Consider the following 22,577-nt stretch of genomic DNA (forward strand, 5'->3'; position numbering starts at 1 on the left):
ACATATAGGCGATCGGCGGGCTATGGACCCGCTGATCGCCTATATGTGAAACACCCGGGTGTTCGCATTGGACGGGTCTTTTCTGCCCGTGCGTGCCCGCTAGGGGGGGCGCGCGAGCAGAAAAAAAATGCCGTCTGGCGACGGCAACCCGCGAATGCGACAGTGCCGTCCGTCCGTTTTTCTACTACAGGCGGACGGCAACTGGTTAAACAGCCCCCTGATATTTCCCTTTTAAAATAGAAAAGAAATTGAGGACACAAAGTCCTCAATCTCTTTTTCTGCAGCCTCTGTTCTAAATGAATGGAAAGTACAGAGGCTTTCCATTCATTCAGAAAATATTTACTATCACCAGTTTCTGAATGGGGAGGAGCATCTGTACAGAGTGCTTCTCCCCATTGAAAAACTCATGAATGAACAGGAAGTGATGTAAATCACATTGTGTTCATTCATAACTGGGGACACATAGTATTATGTGTCCCCAGTTATTTACAAACACCGGAGTGATCAGCTGATGGAGCCGTTGTAACAGCAGCATGTGCGGTGAGGAGAGAGCCGCCGGCTGTCAGATCCAGGCGAGCTGCCCTCTCTCTCTCTCTCCTCACTGCTCGGCGTGCAACTGTGATAGCGGTTCCGCCCCCCGCCGCCGACTGCAGCTTCACTTTTCCTCGGATCCCCGCTGCATAGAGATGGGGGAGAGCAGCGGGGATCCAGAGAAGACAGGACATCGCGATCTACCAGTGATCTACCAGTAGATCGCGATCGACCTTATGGGCACCCCTGCTCTATACTGAGTGTTCCTGTTCATTCATAACTTGGAGATAGTATGCTTACTATAACCACAATTATGAATGAACAGGAGGTGATGTAGATCACTTCTCATTCATTCATAATTGAGGATATAGTAACCTTACCATGTCCTCAATTATTTTCAAACACTCAGCGATCACTGATCACCAAGTGTTTGCATTGGCTCCGCTTCCTGAGACACTGTCACAGGAGGCTGGACGGGGTGGTGCAGGGTGGAGAGCTCAGCCTCCTGTGACAGTGCTGGCTGTCTCCGCCCACACACCCTTCTGCCGATCTGTGACAGGAGGCTGAGCTGTGTGGGAGGAGAGGCGCCAGCCGCTCACAGCGCTCTCCTCCGCAGCGCTTGGCCGGCTGTCACAGTTTCTCTCCTCCCCGCTGGGACACAGAGCAGTGCCAGCGGGGAGGAAAGAAAGCGGGGATGCGCCAATGTATCGGCAGGGAAATTGCATTTTCGGCATTTAGCCAAAAGTGCAATTTTCGGCCGATATGTTACGGCGGCCGATATATCGGTGCATCCCTACAATTTAGTATTGAGACATGCATCCTCCAGAGAGATGTGTTTCCTAACCACTATGGCATAACAGTAGGGCAAATCAGATTTGTATTGCTTAGTTTCAATATGTTTTATTTGTTGCTGTGAAGTTATTTTTGAATTTCCTTACTGGTACACAGTGTGAGCCCATTTCAGCAGTCAGTCATCAGACCTCTGATTAGAAAATGTAGCAAAGTGTACACTTTTTTTTTTTAACATTACCGCATTGGTCTTTTTCTCTGCAGAAATAAAACTTTTGGGGCTTGGGTATATAGGTACATCACATCTAGTATATACCCATATACCCACACGTAGTCGTATACGTTGAAATGAAACCATTTTATTTATTTATGACTTCTCCATAGATTGTTAACTTTTACCAAATGTAAAAGTTAACAATTGGTAGAAACATTAATTTTGTCATCTTTTGTTTTGAAACAGACAAAAATATATGTGTTTGAACATAAAATAATCTTGTAAATAATATATGTTGAAATATCCCAAGCACATTCTTTCTTACCATGTAAACAATGGAAATTTGTTTTTTTAGGTGTGCAAGCATGAGAGGAAGCATCCAAACCACACAAGGCTAATGGTTAAACGTGAAAAGATTCTGACCGAGGAGGTGAATTTGCTGACAAGGTGAAGCAACAGCCACAAATATGTTGAAGCCAAGTGGACTGAAAATCCCAGGGAGGGGAGCCAAGCATTCCAGCCCAGTGGGAAGATCATCAGCCGGGTCTGGTGTTACTAGCAGTGCCGGTTCTAAAGAAAGTAAGTATGTTGTTATTTATGCTCACGCAAACAAACACATGTACTTGTGTTTTATTGCAATCAGTATTTGGCATCATTAATAAGGAAGTTTTAACATTTGGCAACAAACAGTTACACTAGGAAAAGATTGTTCATGATGCTATCCCACACACAATTACGGTAAAGCTGGAAGATCAGCTGCAGGGGCCAGCATTAGGCTAGGTTCACCCATTGGCAACTCCTGACCGAGCGGCATCATGCACAAAACTGCGCGGATTGCCGGGCGGTCACAGAGTCGCCCACCACAGCCAATTGTGCTGTGGGTGCTAAAAAAAAAAGCAGCGTGTCATGTGTCGCAAAAAAAGTACTTGTACCTTTTTTTAGGGAATGCCGCACTGATGTAACCCCATTGAAATCAATGGGGCCGTGCGGCACCCGCTGTGTGCACTACCAAACGGTCGCGCAGTCCTGGGACGCACGTCCCGAGTGTTGCATAGGTCTGGACCTAGCCTCAAGGTGAAACTGTTGCTTTGCTCTGCAGGAGCAAAGGGTAGATTTACAGTAAAGCAGGTCTAGACTCAAATGTTAACACAGCGAAATGTTTACCTTTCTAATAAAATGTTGCTGTTAGAGGCTCACTCCAGTGCTGCTTACACTGCCTAGGGTCTTATTGGTCATGTGATCTCTGTTCAGGTGAAACCCAGCAATTGGCTGATTGACTGATCCTTCCCTTCAGCAGAGATTATGTGGCCAAATGCCTAGTCATTTTGAGTAGCATTTTTCAAGGAAAGGTATTTCAACTCTGTCATTTTGTTATCTAAGCAAGATAGCTTTCAGTTTAAATTCGAGTATAGGTACACTTTAATTGAACCTAGCATGTGAATGCAAATCTTAATGCACCCCTAACAAGGTGTTGAAAAGTACAGACACGTCTCACAGCTGTCTTTGTTGTGTCCAGTGTTCATGTTTATGATAACTGAGAGCGAAGGGGGAGGGGGAGAGCAGTGCCAGCAGATATTAATAGTGCCTCTAAATCCTGAAGGTACCAGAAGTATCAAGAGGGATCTTCCAGTGCCAGGGCAAGGTCATCCAGTGCCCATTACACTGCCCCTCCCCCCACAGGTGTATACTAAATGTCAGTACAGGTTGCGGCATGTTCTAAAATACTGCCTAAAGTCGTGGCACACTGCAGCAAATTGAATTGAATTAAGAAGAAATTCCCCTGGAATAGGTGTGAGGAAAAAATGCCTCTGCGTCGGTGGTGTCACTGAAAGGGAAAAAATGCCCATGAGTCGGTGGAGTCACTAGAAGGTAAAAGAAGCCCTTGTGGCAATGGTGTCACCTAAAGGAAGAAATGCCCCGGTGACTGCTGCGTCACTAGAAGGAAAAAACGTCCATGCAAGGGTGGTGTCACTAAAAGACAAAAAGACCAGTGTTGGTGGTGGAAAAAATGCTGTTGTGTCGGTGTTAGTGGGAAGAAAAAAATGTCACTGTTTCGTTGGTGTCAGTCTAAGGAAGACTTTGGCATCTGTGTTAGTGGGATGAATGAGAGGAGGAGTGCATTTAACTAGGGTCGGCCTATGTAGGAGGGAAGGGAACTTATACTCACAAACAGTTCACACTTCCTTCTCTGCTTGGCAATGTTAGACGAAGTGCAGTTCACCCTCACTCCCAGCAGGTACCCATACTGTGAAGGAGATCTGTTCTCAGCGGGTGCCCCCTCTCCCTGCACTCTTCCGCTCACAGTAGTCTGTTATTGGATATTGGGGGAGAAGAGAACAAAATCCTGCCTCCAGTAGCTATTGCAGCCCCTATTCTGCCTGATGTTGTTAGTCCTGTTATTCACAAAAGGGTGAAGAGTTTGTAGAAGGCAGGAGAAGTGAACAATCTAGGACAACATAGCTGAACTGGAGCATTTTTCAAGTTCAGCTATTCTGGCCTAGATTGTTCACTTCTCCTGCCTACTCCAAACTCTTCACCCTTTTGTGAATAGCTCTGTTAGATGTTGAGTGACAGGTCTAGTGTAGAATAACATTTTTGTTATTTAAATAGAATATTATTTTATAGAGGGCTAAGCATCAGAAGAAAAAGAAGGACAACTGAGAATCAAGGAGGGACAGTCCCTCCAAATGAGGAACAGTTGGGAGGTATGGACACAGTAAGTGATAGATACACACTTTACCATTACCATGACCCCCAAACCAGTAACAGTGTTATTTAGCCTAAAGCATACAGAGGTAGAACTGAAACTACAGTAAGGCTCCATTCACACCTAAGCGTCAGCGTTTTTGCACATATTAGCGTGTGTTTTGTCTAGCGTGTTTAGTGCGTTTTGCACATTTTTGTGTGCATTAGACGCGGGCACAGGAAGATGCTCACTTTAGAGAGAATATTGAAATGCAGTGAATGGACAAAAACACGCACAGAAATGTGCAAAACGTTGTGTCGCTTGTTTCCAGACGTTTCCATTGAAGTCTATGGGGCTGTAATCTGCCCCCCCCCCCAAAAAAAAGTTCATATACTTTTTCCAGCATTCAGTATTTTAAAGCTTGTGACAAAACTCTCAGGTGTGAACAGGGGCCATAGAATAGAATGGGATTTCTTGTGTTGAGAGTTTTGTCGCGCTTAGCTTTGAGCGTCAAAAACGTCTAGGTGTGAACAGGGACTAATGATGTTTTTTGTTTCTGAAGCCCTTAACAAAATAGGTAGGTTATTCAACCAGGCAGAATTAGAATCCAGTAGCAAAAATTTGATTTAATGTGCGCCCAGCTTTTAAAATATTTGTCCTACAGTAATAAACTGGAAAAATAACTACAGAAGTATATAAATTATAACATGCCTTTCTATGTAATACTGTGCAGTACAGGGGCCGACCTATCGCCGGTGCAGCCGGTGCGACCGCCCAGGGGCCTGAGCCTAAAGTATCTGATCTAACACAGTATCTGATCTAACACAGCCCCGGGGCAGAGATGGGTGTCCGGCCGCCGGATAGCATTGGATGGTTATCCGGCGGGGCCCCCCCATCTCTGCGTCGGGAGTGTTGGATGATCAAATTGGTATCGAGCAGGCGGCGGGCCCCCTCATCTCTGCGTCGGGAGTGTCGGATGAAAAATGAATAAAGTGTGCAGATATTAATGCTAGATGCTTGCTTTTAGTGATTTCTGTCTACCCTGTTTTCCACTAAGTAGCTTTTATTTATTTTAATAATTTATGTTAAGTGGATCATTAATTCTCTTGAAAGGATTTTATTTCACATTAAGTAAACCCATTCCATGCAAAATATGTGCACCCTTAAGTTACCTTTTTGTAGCTTTCACTATTATCCAGAGAAGCAGGTGATCTTGAAGATGGTCAATAAATATGATGCCCCTTAAATTATAATCAATAGTTTGGCACAGGAGGTTAGTGGGGCCCTCAGCTTTGCTTTTTTAGATGAGTATTTGTATTTTATGGCGCTTTATATTATGGTTTACTCTAAGGCCCGATTACATTTTACGCACTTCTTATGTTTGTTCCTTGCAGGCAACATGTGCTTGCACATCATAGGCTGTGATGTCCCCCCCCATATATGCCCATCTGGTTTACAGGTGCTAAAAAGCAAAACACATATAATCAGTTAGCTGCTGCTCCAGAAACCCTCACAACGCAGTAGCATATCAATGAAAGTTATTTTTTGCAGTCATTTTATATCTTTAGATAATCTCATACTGCTGTTCAGAGGTGCCTACATTATGTGCATCAATCGACAGATCCAAGATTGATCATAGCAACGTCAAAACTCCGTAACAGAGTCATTTTAAGTCATGGGGCCCAGTGTAGTTAATCCTTTGTAGATAAGTATTAAAGGGATAGTTATCTCAAACATGATATTTAAATTTTTGACCCCATGCTGGGCAGGGCAACTGGCAGCAGCAAGCAATGCTGCACTGTGCCAATTGCTGCTGTATTTTGTGCTCAGTGGTGTTTAAATGTCATGGCTTTTAGAATTATAGATGTTTACAGAGGGGCAGGTATATCACAACATTTGCCCATCCTTCCTCACACCAGAACTTGCCACAGTTGTACGTCTTACTTGGCTACCACATGGATATTTCACATGCAATTGTTGATGTCACAAAGAGATATTGGACAACCACGGTACAACAACGTTCCTCGAGAGATTTTTTTTTTCTTATGTACCATAGTTTCTCTCCATTCCATGTTCCTACACAGTGAATAAAATGTACCTTTCAAGGAAACCTTTTATATTCCATATATCTGAATGAATTTCCTTTAGTTCCCATGGCAACACTGCCTCAGAAGCTGCTGGTAGCCTTAGCAGTACAATTTCTGAAACATTTCACTCTGTTTTTTTTTTTTCTTCATAGTTTCCAAAGGTGTTCCATGTAGTATGAACATATTTTCACTGCAGATCCATCGTAAAGGAAATATATGAACAACAGTGAGTTTTTTTTCCGTGAAAAAAAAGCACTAGCATGGCAGCTCTGATTACAGCGTGTCCTAAACTCTGCTTTCTGTCACAGTAAAGGGAGAACAAAGGCTCCCTAAAACCCTTTCAGACCTGGTACGCCTCGTGAGAAAAACAGCAGCCTTCTTTTTTTTCTCTTTTAGTAAGTTTTGGTTATGACGAAAAAAGAAAGCTGCTGAATTTTGTCAAGATACTAAATATAGAAAACAATACCTATTACAGTTATCAATGTTTTATATAACCCTTCTAAAATTGTGTCCAATAGAAAAGCCTGTAACAAAATAGATACCAAGAATTATATATATATATATATATATACAGTACTGTTCAAAAGTTTTAGGCAGGAGTGGACAAATTCTTTAAAAAATATATATATTTATCTATGCTTAATTTTTTATAAATTTACAAAATGCAAAATGAGTTAACAGAAGAAAAATCAAATCAATATTTGGTGTGACAACCCTTTGACTTCAAACCAGCATCAATTCTTACACTTGCACACTTGCATAAAGTCAGGGACACATAATGCTTACTTTGCTTACTTTCCTTCGACATCGGTAGATGTCCAGCAGTGCCATCAGCACCGAACTGGCGGAAACCAGTGGGACCCAGGTACACCCATCTACTGTCCAGTGAAGTCTGGCCAGAAATGGTCTTAATGAAAGAATTGTGACCAAAAAGCTATACTTCCAACATGGAAACAAGACTAAGAGACTCAACTGTGCACGAAAACATAAGAAGTGGGGTGCAGAAAAATGGCAGCAGGTGCTCTGGACAGATGAGTCAAAATGTTAAATTGTTGTAGCAGGCTGTAGCAGGAGGCAGTTTGTTTGGCGAAGGGCTGGAGAACAGTACAATAATGAGTGTCTGCAGGCAACATTGAATCATGGTGGAGGTTCCTTGCAATTCTGGGGCTGCATTTCTGCCAATGGAGTTGGTGATTTGGTCAGGGAGGCGTGTGATTAGCCCCCAAATTTATTCTGCAGCAGGACAACGACCCCAAGCATACAGCCTATGTCATTTAGAACTATCTTCAGCGTAAAGAAGAAGGAGTCCTGAAAGTTATAGTTTGGCCCTCACAGTGCCCTGATCTCAACATCATCAAGTCTCTCTGGGATTACATGAAGAGACAGAAGGATTTGAGGCAGCCTGCATCCACAGAAGATCTGTGGTTAGTTCTCCAAGATGTTTTGAACAACCTACCTGCCTAGTTCCTTCAAAAAACTCTGTGCAAGTGTACCTAGCAGAATTGATGCTGTTTTGAAGGCAAAGGGTGGTCACACCAAATATTGATTTTATTTGGATTTCTCTTTTGTTTTTGGCTTTCCATTTTGTTATTTGATAAAAATAAACTATTAACAATTTTTGTTCTAAAAGCTTACTTTACAGCATTTTCTCACACCTGCCTAAAACATTTGCACAGTACTGTATATATATTATTCATGGTATCTATTTTGTTTCAGGCTTTTCAATTGAGCACAATTTTAGAAGGGTTAAGCAGGGGCAGGGCCAGCAGTTAACCAGGCAGGCAGAAGGCAGGGACCCCCAGGAACAGTCCAAAAAGATTTGTCCTGCCCTTTTATTTAGCAAGGCAGCACGTAAATAAGCACAGTTCAATGCAGGAGGGCTTTGTACAGCAAGTCCATAATATAAAACAAACAAAACATCTGCTTGGTTGGGCCACTTATTAAACTTATGTTAGTTCCTGACTAACTTAGTGCCCCCTAATGGGTACCCTTCACAAATAGCAGCACCTATACCTTTTTAGTTTTCTGTCAGCAGTCAACCTTTTCAATCAACAGCAGGCTCTCACAGCAGAAAGACTGAAAGAAAGAGAACCCTGAGCATCAGTCAGCTCACAAATATAAAGGCCTGTAGACAGCTGAGACTAATAATGAGGTCTGGGTAACAGGTAAGATGTGGATCTAGGGATGGGGGCTTTATTTCATCCAAAGGTCTTCTAAGCTCTACAAAACCTCTGGGCTTCAGGACCCAGACAGAAATGATTAAAATCTTAAATTAAACAAAAAGTTTGTTTTTCCATAACAGACACGAATCCTAGAGCCCTTCTCCATTTGTAGATGAGAAATCTCTCTCTCTCTCTCTCTCTCTCTCTCTCTCTCATTTGCTCTCTCTATATACTGTATATATGTTTGTTTATATATAAATTTGACTTCCAGGAAATGTGATGCTCATATACTCTCCCATGGCCTGTGTCTCTTACCATACCTCTGCTCAAGAACTGAAAACTCTGTCAGACACTTCAGCATTGAGCACTCTGGGGAGCATCAGATATCTTTGCCCTCACAACATACAGTGCCTCCTTCCACCGACCCCGCTGTGACCTGTAGTGATGTTGGGGTCAGAGGAAGGATTCACATAACATGGTGGGGAATACAGTCATCCAACGCTCCCAAAAGTGTTGGATGCTGAAGAGTCTGAGGGAGGCAACATTGCTTAAATAAAGAGAAATTAATAGACACAGGTCTCAAGAGAGGTTAGTATAAATAGCTCTTCAACTGCAGGGACCTGCCAGTTAAACTTTTTAGGCAACTGAAAGGTCGCTTTACAGCTGAAATCTGGGCTAAACTAATATTGTTGAAATACAAAAGGCTTGTGTATTCCTTATTATAACAAAGTAAATATCATGTAAATACAGAATACTAACTTTTGACCTTATATCTTTGCAGACTCCCCTCTTCATAAACAGGGTTCTACTTCATCTGTTGGTGCAGAGAAAACTGGATCAAAAATCACTGAAGTGGGCGATGAGTTCCTGGGAGATTATGTGGTTGGTGAACGTGTATGGGTCAATGGAGTTAAGCCTGGAGTAGTACAGTATTTGGGAGAAACCCAGTTTGCCCCAGGCCAGTGGGCAGGTGTGGTTCTTGATGACCTAGTAGGAAAGAATGATGGATCTGTGGGTGGAGTGCGCTACTTTGAATGTCAATCACTGCAAGGAATATTTACAAGACCATCCAAACTGACTCGCCAGCTTGTGGCAGACGGTACAGGAAGTGATTCACATTCAGTGGAATCATTGACAACGCAAAATTTGTCTTTGCATTCTGGAACTGCCACACCACCATTAACCACCCGAATTGTGCCACTGCGGGAAAGTGTACTGAACAGCACTATAAAAACAGGAAATGAGTCTGGATCTAACCTTTCTGACAGTGGGTCAGTGAAAAAAGGGGACAAGGACCTTCGGATTGGAGATCGTGTTTTGGTGAGCCTGTCAAACAGTTTCCTTGGAATCTCCACCTGTTTATATGCTTTATCTTGATATTTGATGAATGGTATTTACTGTTAATATTTATTTTATTTCTCCAGCCAATTAAAGTTACTTTTAACAGCTATATGGAAGTCACATGTGATTTCCATATTAATACTGTTTACGTATCAAAGTTAATGTTCATTGAACTTAGTAAATAAGACGGGTTTAATGGAGATAAATCTTTTCAGTTAGAGTGGTTACATTTTGGAACTCTCTGCCACAAGCAATGGTATCAGCAGAGAGTATTGAATAATTCAAAAATAATTTAGATACCTTCCTCAGAGACCTTAACATACAGGGACTCATATACACACACGCACACACATATACACACGCACACAAACATACAAAGTTTGAACTTGATGGACCTGTGTCTTTATTCAACCTCAAATACTATGTAACATGTACACTTCCAGCATCCAGTCATGTGCTTGCAAAAATCTATTGTTTTAGTTTATTTTGCACATGATTGGGTTTTAAATTGAACACAATGTCCCCGTATGTTCTGTAATTCACTTTGCAAAGTGAACATCTTTTATTCATTTATTAAATGCTCTACCTGTTCAATGGTGTACAAATGTTTTGGAAGCCATCTTGTGGGTCACCTTAATTTAAATTTTGTTTTAAATGCATATTTTTGTAAAAGTTTTTTTTATCTGTTTGAATATACATATATTCAACTTTTGGTCTACACATAAACATTGAATGCATGACAAAGGATTGTCAAAGAGCTACCGATATAGATATGGTTTGGCCATAAAATAAAACATGTATGGGGTAAGATTGGTTGCTAATTGCTCCACATTGTCTCAGGCAATGAATGTGTCTGAGCATGTTCTGAATAGGATTGGGTCAGTATTATGTTACTGCAGCACACTGGCTTCTGGAATCCAGTTTTGTATAGGGGATTTGTGCTGCTTATCTTGTGTTAATGCCCTCTGTGAAAGACATTTATGAAGGAGACATTATCATAACTCCCTTCCATAATTATAGTGCAGTGCTAGCAAACATTAAAAATGTGCCCCATCTCCAGTGGTAAATCTGTTGCAGACCTGTCCAATTCTGTCTCCATTGGCTGCCCAGGATTACAGGATCAGGGGTTCGCAATACACCAAAAAACTGCTGCATGGACTTTGCTAACTGACAGGCACCCTGATTTGCATCTAATTTTGTCAATAATTTGCTTTATAAATGTACTTCAAATAATTTTGTCCAGCTTATATGTGATCAGTCTTTGCTGTAATGATTTGCGATTAGTCTCTTTTGGTGGGGGATAAAGATCAGCCGATGTTTAACAAAAATCTGATGACAAAAATTATGAATGATGAGCAAAGAGCAGCCCTGAACTTCCACATAGCCAGTCTGTACAAGTTGAAATCTGCAAAGAATACTGAATCCTGTGATAGGTGCTACTGTACTGAAGTGTGCAGGATGGATCCATTAATCTTTACTTGTCTTTTTAAAATCATTTAAATGCTGAATCGCAGTAATTCTAAAGATGGCAAATAATTCATGTCATTATTTCTGCAATGATATTGCCGACATAACCTTTTTAATGGAATAAAATAAGCTTTGAGTTTTAAGCTGCTTGAAGAGATGCCTGAGTATTAAACTCTTTAAAAATGTTCAAAGCTGGTCTTTTACTACGTAGGGCAGCTTTCAGTGTCAAAGCAGTGCACAGTATTAGGCAATATCTCTTTGTTCATATGGGGCAAAAGTTCAGAAAGATGTAAGCAGTTCTAGTATAACAGTTTTTAGCATTTTATATAAAAGGCTCAATCCATCCAAAATGTATTTTGTTAGATACTTGAGATAGTGAGATATCTACAGTTGAATCCCCAGATTTGCACAGCTGTAGAGTCCATGATGGGAAAGACAGAGGTGGACATACCATTGTGCAGACTATGTAGCAGCACAAGAGCCCTCTGGGACATAGGGGCCCATTTAAACTGTGAGTCAGGTGGTTGCTGGGACCTTTCACTATCATCATTCTTTTTGGTGCTTTAACTATGCTCCTGCTTTGCAATATCCAAGGCATGAGCATGGTTAAGGCAAAAAAAATCTACATTTTTTTGTTCTCTCAACTATGATAAAATAACAGTTTGATTATAAAGGGTCTGACTTGCTTGACTATGATCCTCATAATAGGTAACGAAAGATCTGATCATTTAATACTCTATCAGGCGGCAAGTAACTCTTTCAATCCCTATTCGAATGTCACTGAGATATGCAGAATGCTTCTCCCATTTTTACAACTTAAGTGAAGGGGTAATCGTTTTCTTTTTTAAATAATTATTTATTTAAAATCTCGGAAAAGCAAGGCATACAACTTACAGTACAAATGAAGAGTACAGTATACAAACTCAGGACAGCAGACATGGATTTAAACACCATAAAGTGTAAAAAAAATCTGAAATACCAGAGCAACGTAAACCAGTATAAACATACAGCCTAAGCATAGGTCTAGTATCCAATCCCCCCGAGACAGAACTTTTTGTCTTTAATATAACTCAGAAAAATAAAAGTAGACCAAAAACGAGAAAAGAAACAAAGAAATTTTCCATATGTTCTATATCCGCAATCTTGGAGTACCACAATGTCAAAGGTGGGACAGCAGACTGCCTCCAGAGAGCTGGAATGCACAACTAAGCAAATTAAGCAAAAGTGACATCTTATATCTCTTCCTGGATAGACTGGAGACATGTAGAAGACAGGCTGCCGGATTGTCTCCAACTTTAACACCTGTAAGCTTCATGATAATGTTCCCCACTTCAGTCCAGAATACATTTCTGCTAAAACATTTATTGGAGTGTTGTGCTGCAAAATTATGTAAGAAATTGCAACTGGAGAACAGCTGGTAGCACATTCAGCTGGTAGCACATCCGTAAAACGCCGAAAAACCCCAGTACCCCAAAAAGTCCATAGAAGACGCTTTAAAAGCCCCCACAGGTCATCAATTTAGAGATACTCCAAAATACTGGCACTAGAATTATTGCTCTCACTCCGGCCAGACTCCCGGCGGCAAAAGTCACCGGGAGTCTGTTTAAACAGCCCCGATGCTGGCGACGTACACTGTACGTCGTCAGTCACAAAGGGGTTTAAGCTATGATTACAATTTTGTGTTCGCTCTATTATGTTAAAATCACATGATTTAATGATAAAGCTTCTAAATTGCTTGACTGAGATTTTCATAATAGTTGGAGATCTGATCATTTAATAATGCATAAGGCTGATACTACATCAGAGTCATGTAAAACCTGCATTATTTTGATGGCTAAGCTTTATATCAGCAGACATTTCAGCAGTTAAAAATTGACTTGGGGTGGTTCTATTTCAACCAATATTTTTTCCTACTGATACAAAAAAAATCTATTCCCTTCATGTTGTAAACTTCTGATTTTCTTTTCTTTGTAGTGCTTGTTATTTTTTCACTTAAATCTGTAGTATCATCTCTATTAATTTATTGTGCTGTCATCATCCCATCCACACCATTATTCCCTGGGACAGCTTTTGGAAGTGTAGATAAGACAGAAATGCAAACCTTATCACTTTCCATTGCTATGCTCCTAGAATATTGTCTCATTTCTAATGAGATTCAGATATTTATTCTAATGATTTATGTGGGGAGCTGAGTAATAAAATAAAATTAATATAGAAGGTATGCAGGAAGTGAATGCAACTTAAATCTAAATTGTAGAAAACCTTTAAAATATTTGTTGTATAGAGATGTATTTTGGTGACAATTAAAGAGGAACTTTACCCATATCTTTAAAATAACAACAAATACACCTTTAGAAATGTTTGTTAATGACAATCTATAAACACAGACTTCTAGATAATTGCCGGCTTTATATTCTTTGCATACCTTATTTCTCTTTTCTTTCCCAGTCTTCTGGCAGTGGCCATGTTAACTAAGGGCAGATTACTAGCTCTCTCTTTACTTCCTGAAAATCTGGCACATGTGACTAGGACATGTAACCATGTACATCATCTCAGGGGAGGAAAATGCCTTTCCCTGGGATTTCGTGAGATTGCAGATGAGATTTCCCAGCAATGCTCTGCTTATGTAACCTTCCCAGGATACAACGCTTGGGCACATACGTCAATTGTGCCAGATAGAGCTGCAACAGTTAATCGATTTATTTGATTAAAATCGACGATTGAAAACGTTGGCAACGTTTTCGATCATCGTCGGCTATCGATTGATTTGCCTGTTCGGGGCTCCACATGCGGCCTGAGCCACACGTCACACGCTGCTCCCGTTGCGGCCGCCGTGCCCACGGCACAGGCAGTGTAAGCCACGCCCACCGCACGCTGAAATTGCGCTGTATAATGTATTATTGCTGGGATTTGTAGTTCCTCTATAACTGGTCAGTGGTAATCTGCATTGCGCAGTATAATCATTATACAGCGCAATGGAGAATACCACCAGCTATAGAGGACTACAAATCCCAGCAATAATACATTATATACAGCGCAATGGAGAATAACGCCAGCTACAGAGGACTACAAATCCCAGCAATAGTACATTATAGTATAATGTACTATTGCTACATTCCTCTATAGCTGCTGGTATTCTGCACTGCGCCGTGGTATAATGTACTATATTGCACACCACACTTTTTTTTTACTTCCACCGCGCCAAGCTTGCTCCGGTGATGGACTACAATCTCAATACAAACTAGTAGTCCATCACTGGAGCCTTTTTTTTTTCTTTTTTATCCGATTAACCAATTAATCGAACTTAATAATCGGCCAACTAATCGATTATGAAAATAATCGTTAGCTGCAGCCCTAGTGCCAGAACTGGGCCAGGAAGTAGATGAACTCTATTTGTAAGTAAATAAAAAACAAGTTTGTTTAACTAATGAATGTAAGATGATTTTAAATCAGCATGCAGAGCTGCGTGCTGCAGTGATTTATAGTGATAGGGGGTAAAGGTCCACTTTAATGCTCCTAGGGTGCTACAGCACAGGAACCCCGTTAAGCCTAGTCATTGACCCCTCGGTTTTCAGAAAGCTGGCGCTTAAACATATCTCACTGCTCTGCATAACACCATGTAGTCACATCTCATTGGCATCTGCATTGCATGCTGGTATGCCTAAGCACCATATGTGCTTTTACACACAGCTTAGTTTTACTAGTCTTCTTGTGTAACAGGTGTAGTCGAATCACTGAACTGACTGTACTATGTGAAATACACTTCAAAATCTCCTGGTATTGTCTATCTAATATATCTTTAATCTGCCTGTTCCTCGGTATACATACTTACAGGGATAAAATTGCCCTTTAATGCTAGCATTTTTTTGGTCTCCTAGCCTTCAAGAGTCAAGCGCAGTTAGAAAAATTTTCATTTCTCTTTCCCAGAATGACATTGCTGGCAATGATGGTGGAAGGAAATTATATGTCATTCTTCTCACTGACGTACAGTGATCGTAAAGAAAATATGCATGACAAAAAGAAGCAGCTGTTGTTCTTCCAAAATATAAATATATATGTTTGTACCGGTATACAACAAATGCTTAATTCCAACTGCCTGATTCGCTTTGTACAAAATTAGCATCATTCAGTGCTTCTTGCAGCATCTATAAGGGTAAGCTTTTACTTCTGTCTTGAGTTGGTCTCTGAGCCTGTTCTGAGCTTCTGTTGGGCTTGTCATTATTTGATGCAAGCCGTCCTAACACAGACAGTACCACTTTATTCTTCTGGACAACTCTGCCCTCTAACCTCTACCCTCCCTTGTTGATGCTGGACATGAAGTGTGGGAGATTGCACCTTCAGGCCGGAAACTGGGATCAAGCTCTTACCTACATCTACATCCAGAGCCACCCCTATGATAGGGCAGCCTGAGATGGTTGCCTCAGTCAGCATCTCTTAGGGTCATGTGGGGGGGAAGTGCCAGGCCTGCCTGCTGCTCCCCTTGCTCCCTTTCCAGGTTGCTAAGAGCTCGTAGTCAGGAAGTGAGTGGGACAATCTGGCCAGCATCCCGCCCAGCTTCTGGCAACCAGAGATGTCAGCTAGAAGCAGATGTGAGTCAACCTCCACCCGTCACATGCTCCACTAGCAAGGCCCCCAAAACATGTGCTCCTAGTAATAGCAATGCCACCTCCCCACCCAAACCATGTTCAGCTAGCACACCACCCCCATTGCCTCAGGTGGCTATAAGTAAAGGGACACCCCTGCAGTTCTTGGCAAGTTCTAAGCAAGTGCTCTTGCCTAAAGTTTACAAGCTGTTGGCTGCAAGTTGTAAATATGAAATGTTTAAATACAAATGTTCATATTTAACTACTTAAAAATAAACTTTTTGCTTTGTTTTGCAAAGTGTTGAAGAGATTTTAACAATCAGCTAACGCTTAGCAGAGTAGGTTTCCCTGCCTTCTGAACCTGTTGAAGTTAGCTGAGATCACTAGCTAAATACACTAGGTTGTTAATTACATCCTAAAGTGTATGAGTGTGCAAAAAAACAAAGTGTTTAAAAAAAAAACCATATTCAGCCAACTCTCCAATACATGCACATATACTCATAGTATGCCTGTAAAAAAACACTGCAAGTACTGAAACATACCGGCAAAAATCCATTGTGCCACTAACTTCCTGTAATGAGCTGACAACACAGCATCTTTCCTCACTGAAATTCCCAAGCAGTGTTGTCAGCCCTGTCCGAGTTTTCTGCTTGACTGTGTCAGCACACAGATCTTTCCTTATCTCTATAATTCTCATCGCTTGCTCCCCAACATACCAGCTTCCTGCTTTTTCTCCCCCTCTCCTACTGTTTTAGTGCAGAATTGTATAATCAACAGGTACAGTATTTGTTCACTACTTGCAGCCTTATTAAAGAGACCAAACCTGGGAAAATGTGCATATATTAGAGACATGTACATAGTTTTATTTTTATTTTATCTAGACATTTCAGCTGTCTACACTAAGGAAATCATAAAATTCTCTGTAATTCATAATCATATTAACAAACCAGACTGAAAAGACTCCAAGTTTTTATTTGGGTTCCACAGTAAGTATGGGTGCAGCATAATGGAGAATGGACATTATGTTCCTCTCAGTTAGTTATTCATCATAACCAAAGAAAACAGAGAATTTGCTTTAACAATAATAGCACTCAGTAGCACATTGGTGGCCAGATGCTTCTATGTAAAAGTTTCCGCCATGGAAATTCCAAGTCAACTCTAATCTGACAACATTTCTCCAAAAGGAACATTTTGAACAGCCATAAAAATATTCATTCTTTCACACATTTAGGTTACAAGTTTCTGAGAAATTTAGTATAAATAAAAACACAACATTCATTTAACTATTATGATAGGTTGTTCTTGTTGGAAAATTAGTTCACAATTGCAGCTCACTCCAGCACAGAAAGGCACAAGTTTGAAAAGGAATTTGTCCTCAATAGCCTTATTACAATTAAATTCTGATTATCGTATAGGGAATGTACATTCTATTTTTTTTACATGTAAAGAGATCTTAATGTAAATATTACTATCTATGTACATGAATTTGTTTAAAGCCTTCATTTTATGGAACTTGGCAAAATGCGCTCATTACATACAGATTTTCTTGGTTAAGCAGCGAGATTTTAGTGATTTTAGTAAAATCCTTTATTGTTTAACTGATAAATCTACTGTGATAAGTATGGAATATTATACTAGGGTCCTTTAGGTGAGAACCCTGTAAGCCCTTTTTTGCTCCTGTCTGGGTCTTGCAACAGCTGCAGCATATAGGGATCTTACATACACATTGTCGGTGCAAACTATGTGCCAGTACTATGCTGACCCATCTTATACTTCTTGTTTGGCAACAGTTTCCCCAAGGCATCTGACACTGGTGTAATATTAAGGCAATGCATAAAATTCCAGCCTCCCTATGGCCAACCAGAGCAGCTACATTTAATTTATGTTAAGTGCAAGAATGAATTCCATCCCCTGCATCCTTAGGTTATTTACTCATAAGCACAAACACAGAGGGAGGCCAAACCAGAATCAGCTACCCTAATGATTGTAATGGAAGGTAAAGCAGCAAGCTGGCTGCATGGTTGACTGGCAACTTATGCAGTAGGAAAGGGTGTGAAGCCTCCACCCAAGACAGCCTCAAGACATACTGGGGGTCAGTGGCGTAACCAGAGTTATGGGCGCCCGGGGCAGGTGACCCCCCCGCACCCCCGGTTGTTACGCCACTGCTGGGGGTAATTCTACAAAAACATTCAAGTTAGTAACTGTCGCACATAATAATGTGCCTTTGTACAGTGTTTGTGAACTGTAATGTGCAATAACCGCAGGGCAGAATTTTCCAATATTTTGTATGGGTGGGCACATGAGATGAGATCTTTGCTGGCTCTGTTTGTAATTAGCAACCATTGCTTCCTGTTCTCACCCACTTCATGTGAAAAAGCAGTAAATGACCAGACCAGGGAAACAAATGTTTGTGTGCTGACGTCATGGGGCAGGTTAACCAGTACATTAAAATAAGCAGGAAATGACTCAGCTTTGACAAAAGTTATATTATATATGAGTAAAATTAGGACTTCGAGATGCCAGGACACCCTCAGCACACCGGAGTGATAATGCCCTTTTGGCCTTATGGGTCATGTGATTATTTTATTACGAATTAATGCTACAATATGTTTTAGGAGGTGGCATGCAATTTTGGAGGCTCAGTGCTACCTTTCTTACGCTTCTGCCCTAGGGACTGGCCAACAAGTGTCTTATGGTAAATATAACTAGCTATATGTTAAATGTGTTTCATTGTGAAGAAAATTACCACCCTTACTAGTTTTTGCAGTGAAGATTCAGTGCATATACAGGAAAGGATTTGTAAAAACTGGAGCTCAGACAGTGTATTATAGCTCATCATGAAACAGATTCCAGCATTCAAAAGTCTATTGCTACATAGATGAAAGTAAGCTGGATATGCACACTTTTATTTTATTCAGTTATAAATCTCAGTCAAAAGATTGGCTAAACAGAATTACAAAACCTATTGTAGATGAGTTGTCAGCTTACCTGGAATTCAGCTTAATGGTTGAATCTTTTTTTTTTTGAAAGTGCATTAAAACAGAGGACCAAACTAAACAATAATAAAATGGTGCAGACAATACATAATGCATACAGTCAAAACAAGACCCAACAGGGAACATGACAAATAACATAAAGATGAAGTAATTGGAGAAGCGAACAATACAATGAAAGGACGTAGTACTAATAGCAATCATCATATCTCCATGGAACCGATTGAGGAAGAGACCGCAGCTAGTTAGTTCTGAGTCAAAATTGGGGAAAGGACATCCAAGTAAAGGGAGACAGAAGAGAAAACAGGAAAAACTAGCAGGAACAAAATGCAGAAGAGAGACTCAAGCATCCACTTAGAGAAGTGGATGAAAAAGTCAGAACTGTAGCAAAAGTCAAATTAAAGTCTGTGTCTGAGGGAATCGAAGGCCGAGAAATGTAACCAAAGGGCCCACAGTTCATAAAAAGTAGGGATGCATACTTTTTGAGTACCAATGCTGATACTTGGCATTTTCACAAGAACTACCAGGGTTGCAGCGGTTGCAGCTGGGACCGGGTTCTGGCGCTCTACCATTTGTCCTGAAATCACTAGTCGATATTGTTTTAGAAAAACTGTCACATGACAATAAACAAAAATGTATCAGTTACTCGTACTTGGGCAAGTACCAGTACTTGTACTCGCAAAACTGGTATCGGTGCATCCCTTTATTTATATTTATAAAAACGAAATCATACATTAAAACAGAGATTTACAAATCCCAGGCGCTCCATAGCCAATGCTCCTTACAAATGACAGCTGTCTCTTAACTTTTGAATTTTTCTCTAGTCTAGTCTTGGAGCTCGAAAAGTATCAGTACATGTACTTGTACCAAGTACTGTACTTGGTATCGGTGCATCCCTAATACAAAGTATCATGAATGTCAGAAGCTATGGTCAGTAATTCCTCCACCCACATAATATAATTCATGACATTAACACAGTAGGGCAATGAAGGGGTCACGGTCATCCTCCAAAAAGCAGGGGTAATTTGGTGGGCAGTGGAAAAGACATATCGAAGTAAAGACCATTTCTGTTGCTTCTTAGAGCGGGGATACATAGACAGAAGGTCTACCTCTCTGGAGGGGGCTAGAACAGTACCATAAATGTGATTATAAATAGCAAAAATATGGGACCAAAGTTGTTGTACCAGAGTGCACTCCCACCATATGTGTAAGTACGAACCTCTCTCCCGCTCAGATCTTCAACAGGTGTCTGGTGCATCTGGAAAAATGTGGTGGACTGACCCAAGGTCCCTGTACTAGCGGGATACCATTTTGTAATTCTTTTCTTGAGTATAACATGAATAGCAGATTTAGGAGTATAGTAGAAAGCCTTTCCCCAAGCTTTTTCTGAAATCATTCAACCCAATGAGTTGGAATTCAGCTTTCAACTGACCCCGTCATGCAAAAAAAAAAGTTTTAAACATGTGTACCTGCAAAATTAGAGAGGGAATACTTAAAGTGACATTAAACACTCAGATTTTTTAACATAAACCAATACTGTAATGTGTGCCTTACTGTAATCCATGGTAGTTTCCCTTCTCTTTGCTGCTCTTCCTTTTAAATCTGTATCTCTTCTCATGCTGGGGGAGAACTTCCCTTTGCAGCTGAGTGCCTCTTCCTGTAGTGCTGGCTCAGGTTGTGAACCTGCACACAGACACCATGTATCCATTCCAGAGACAAGGCAGTCTGCTGCAAAACAGAAGTTCTGCCCAGCATGAGAAGAGATACGGTTTTAAAAGGAAGAGCAGCAAAGAGAAGGGAAACTACCATGGATTACAGTAAGGCACACATTACAGTATTGTTTTATGTAAAAAAATCTGAGGGTTTAATGTCACTTTAACTTTCATGCTGCCTGCAACGCCAGAACATTGATCCATCCTGTAGAAATCTACCTGTGAAGTCCTCGTGGAAGCCAAGCACTTAAACATTAAATAGTTAATTAAATTATAGAGTTAATTAATTAAAGAGTGTAAACCAATGTACTGAACACTTCTGTGAGTGAATGTCTTGCTGAAGCATGTTGTTTGTTTGTACGCATTGAAATAGTTGGTCTTGTTAGACAGATAAATAGGTTAGCTATACTATATTATGCTAATTATTTTCTATTGTGATCATTTTCTTTATTACAGTTTATTTTAGTTCATCAAGACAGTATGTGCTTCTATACCTGCATCATCATATTGTAGATGTCTCTGCCAGGATGATGTGTAATCTATATTGTGTTTTCATCTTGGCTTACAGGCAGTGTGTATTTCTTTTCAGGTTGGTGGAACAAAGACGGGTGTAGTTCGCTATGTTGGGGAGACAGATTTTGCAAAGGGAGAATGGTGTGGAGTGGAACTGGATGAACCATTGGGAAAGAATGATGGAGCTGTTGCTGGCACCAGGTATAAATAGTTATCTAATAGTTTTGTAACTTTATTTCTAACCTCTGCTTTCCAGCACTACATAACAATTGTGCTTTGATGTTTTATTTTACAATGCGTCAGCTGAAAACAATCCACTCCCTGTGAGGCTGATATGCAAAATAACCCTGTTTTATACAATATGTACAGACCACAATTATAATGTGAATATGTCACAGACCTCTCTAGAACCCTTACTATACATACATTTGTACTAGAAATTGTTAGTTGCTGTATTCTGTATAGCTCTTTATAGTTTGCTGTTTGCTGTACATTTTTTGCAGAAGCTTAGCCTGCTTCCTCAAGTGCTAGAGGTCCAATGTATTGACCTATAACATTAAGCTGGAGTGAATACGTATAATACAACATGCAATTAGAATGTATTTATAAGGTTCAAGTCTAAATAAAGCCTATGATATTTAAGTTGGTCCATGCAGGTCAGGGGGCCATAATCTTCCCTAGTGAATATTTTTATTTAGAGGAAATAAAAACTTACACATTAATTGTCAACAATAAGAAAGTTTAAAGTGCATTAATAATTGCTATGGCAGCATGTAATGACTGATGGGGAAATGCCAACAACAGAAGAATTCTAATGGGCATGTAGCTATACACTCTCTTCCTTTGTTCTCTGTCCCTCAAAACTTTTTTTTGTTCTTTGTAATGGCATATTTCATACTCTTTTTAATGGATGACATTCCTGACATTTCCCCATCAAGGAAATGAGGGAGTAATAGTTTCTTTTCCATCCTTGCTTCTGATCCTTTATATCAAGGGTTGGCAACCTTGGCACGCCAACTGTTGTGGAACTCCCATTAGGCATTGCAAGACTGCCGCAGACATGACTCCCAGAGGCAGAGGCATGATTGAATTTGTAGCTTCATCATAGCTGGAGTGCCAAGGTTGTTTACCCCTGATTTACGTACTTACTACATTTAAGCCATAAAATTTGAACCAGTGTTAAAATGATAAGATATCTCCCAATAGTGGTGCTGCTCAGTATCATCAAACCGTCTTGTATGGGAAACGGACTGCTTAGTAAGGACCCAACAGATTATGCTACCCATATGTAATTCTGCACTGTGCCCGTACCATGACACACTATGAAGCCCTCATGTGATGCTCAATGTTTTTAATGTGTCGGCCATCAGAGGGTCCTGGAGAAAACATTGAAATGTACTGTATGTGTGTCTCACCAGAGAATATCAGCTTCATTCATGGTGCTCTGTAAGATTGCATATGGAAAGCGTTACTTTAAATCCTAAAATGTATGCAATTTA

General features: G+C 40.5%; 1 protein-coding gene across 2 annotated transcripts in view; it reads left to right on the forward strand.

The window, feature by feature from the left end:
* The window catches only part of CLIP2 (CAP-Gly domain containing linker protein 2), a 108,423-nt gene that overhangs the window by 40,629 nt on the left and 45,217 nt on the right, over window positions 1-22,577 (forward strand). For both annotated transcript variants that reach the window (XM_018553375.1, XM_018553377.1), the window contains exons 2-4: window positions 1,890-2,113; window positions 9,251-9,789; window positions 21,155-21,279. In XM_018553375.1, the coding sequence (XP_018408877.1) occupies window positions 2,002-2,113; window positions 9,251-9,789; window positions 21,155-21,279 (776 nt within the window). In that variant the 5' untranslated portion in view covers window positions 1,890-2,001. The remainder of the gene's footprint in view (window positions 1-1,889; window positions 2,114-9,250; window positions 9,790-21,154; window positions 21,280-22,577) is intronic.

The sequence above is a fragment of the Nanorana parkeri genome, unplaced genomic scaffold, assembly GCF_000935625.1.
Source record: "Nanorana parkeri isolate BGI_ZX_2015 unplaced genomic scaffold, ASM93562v1 scaffold118, whole genome shotgun sequence".
NCBI classification, from domain to species: Eukaryota; Metazoa; Chordata; class Amphibia; order Anura; family Dicroglossidae; genus Nanorana; species Nanorana parkeri.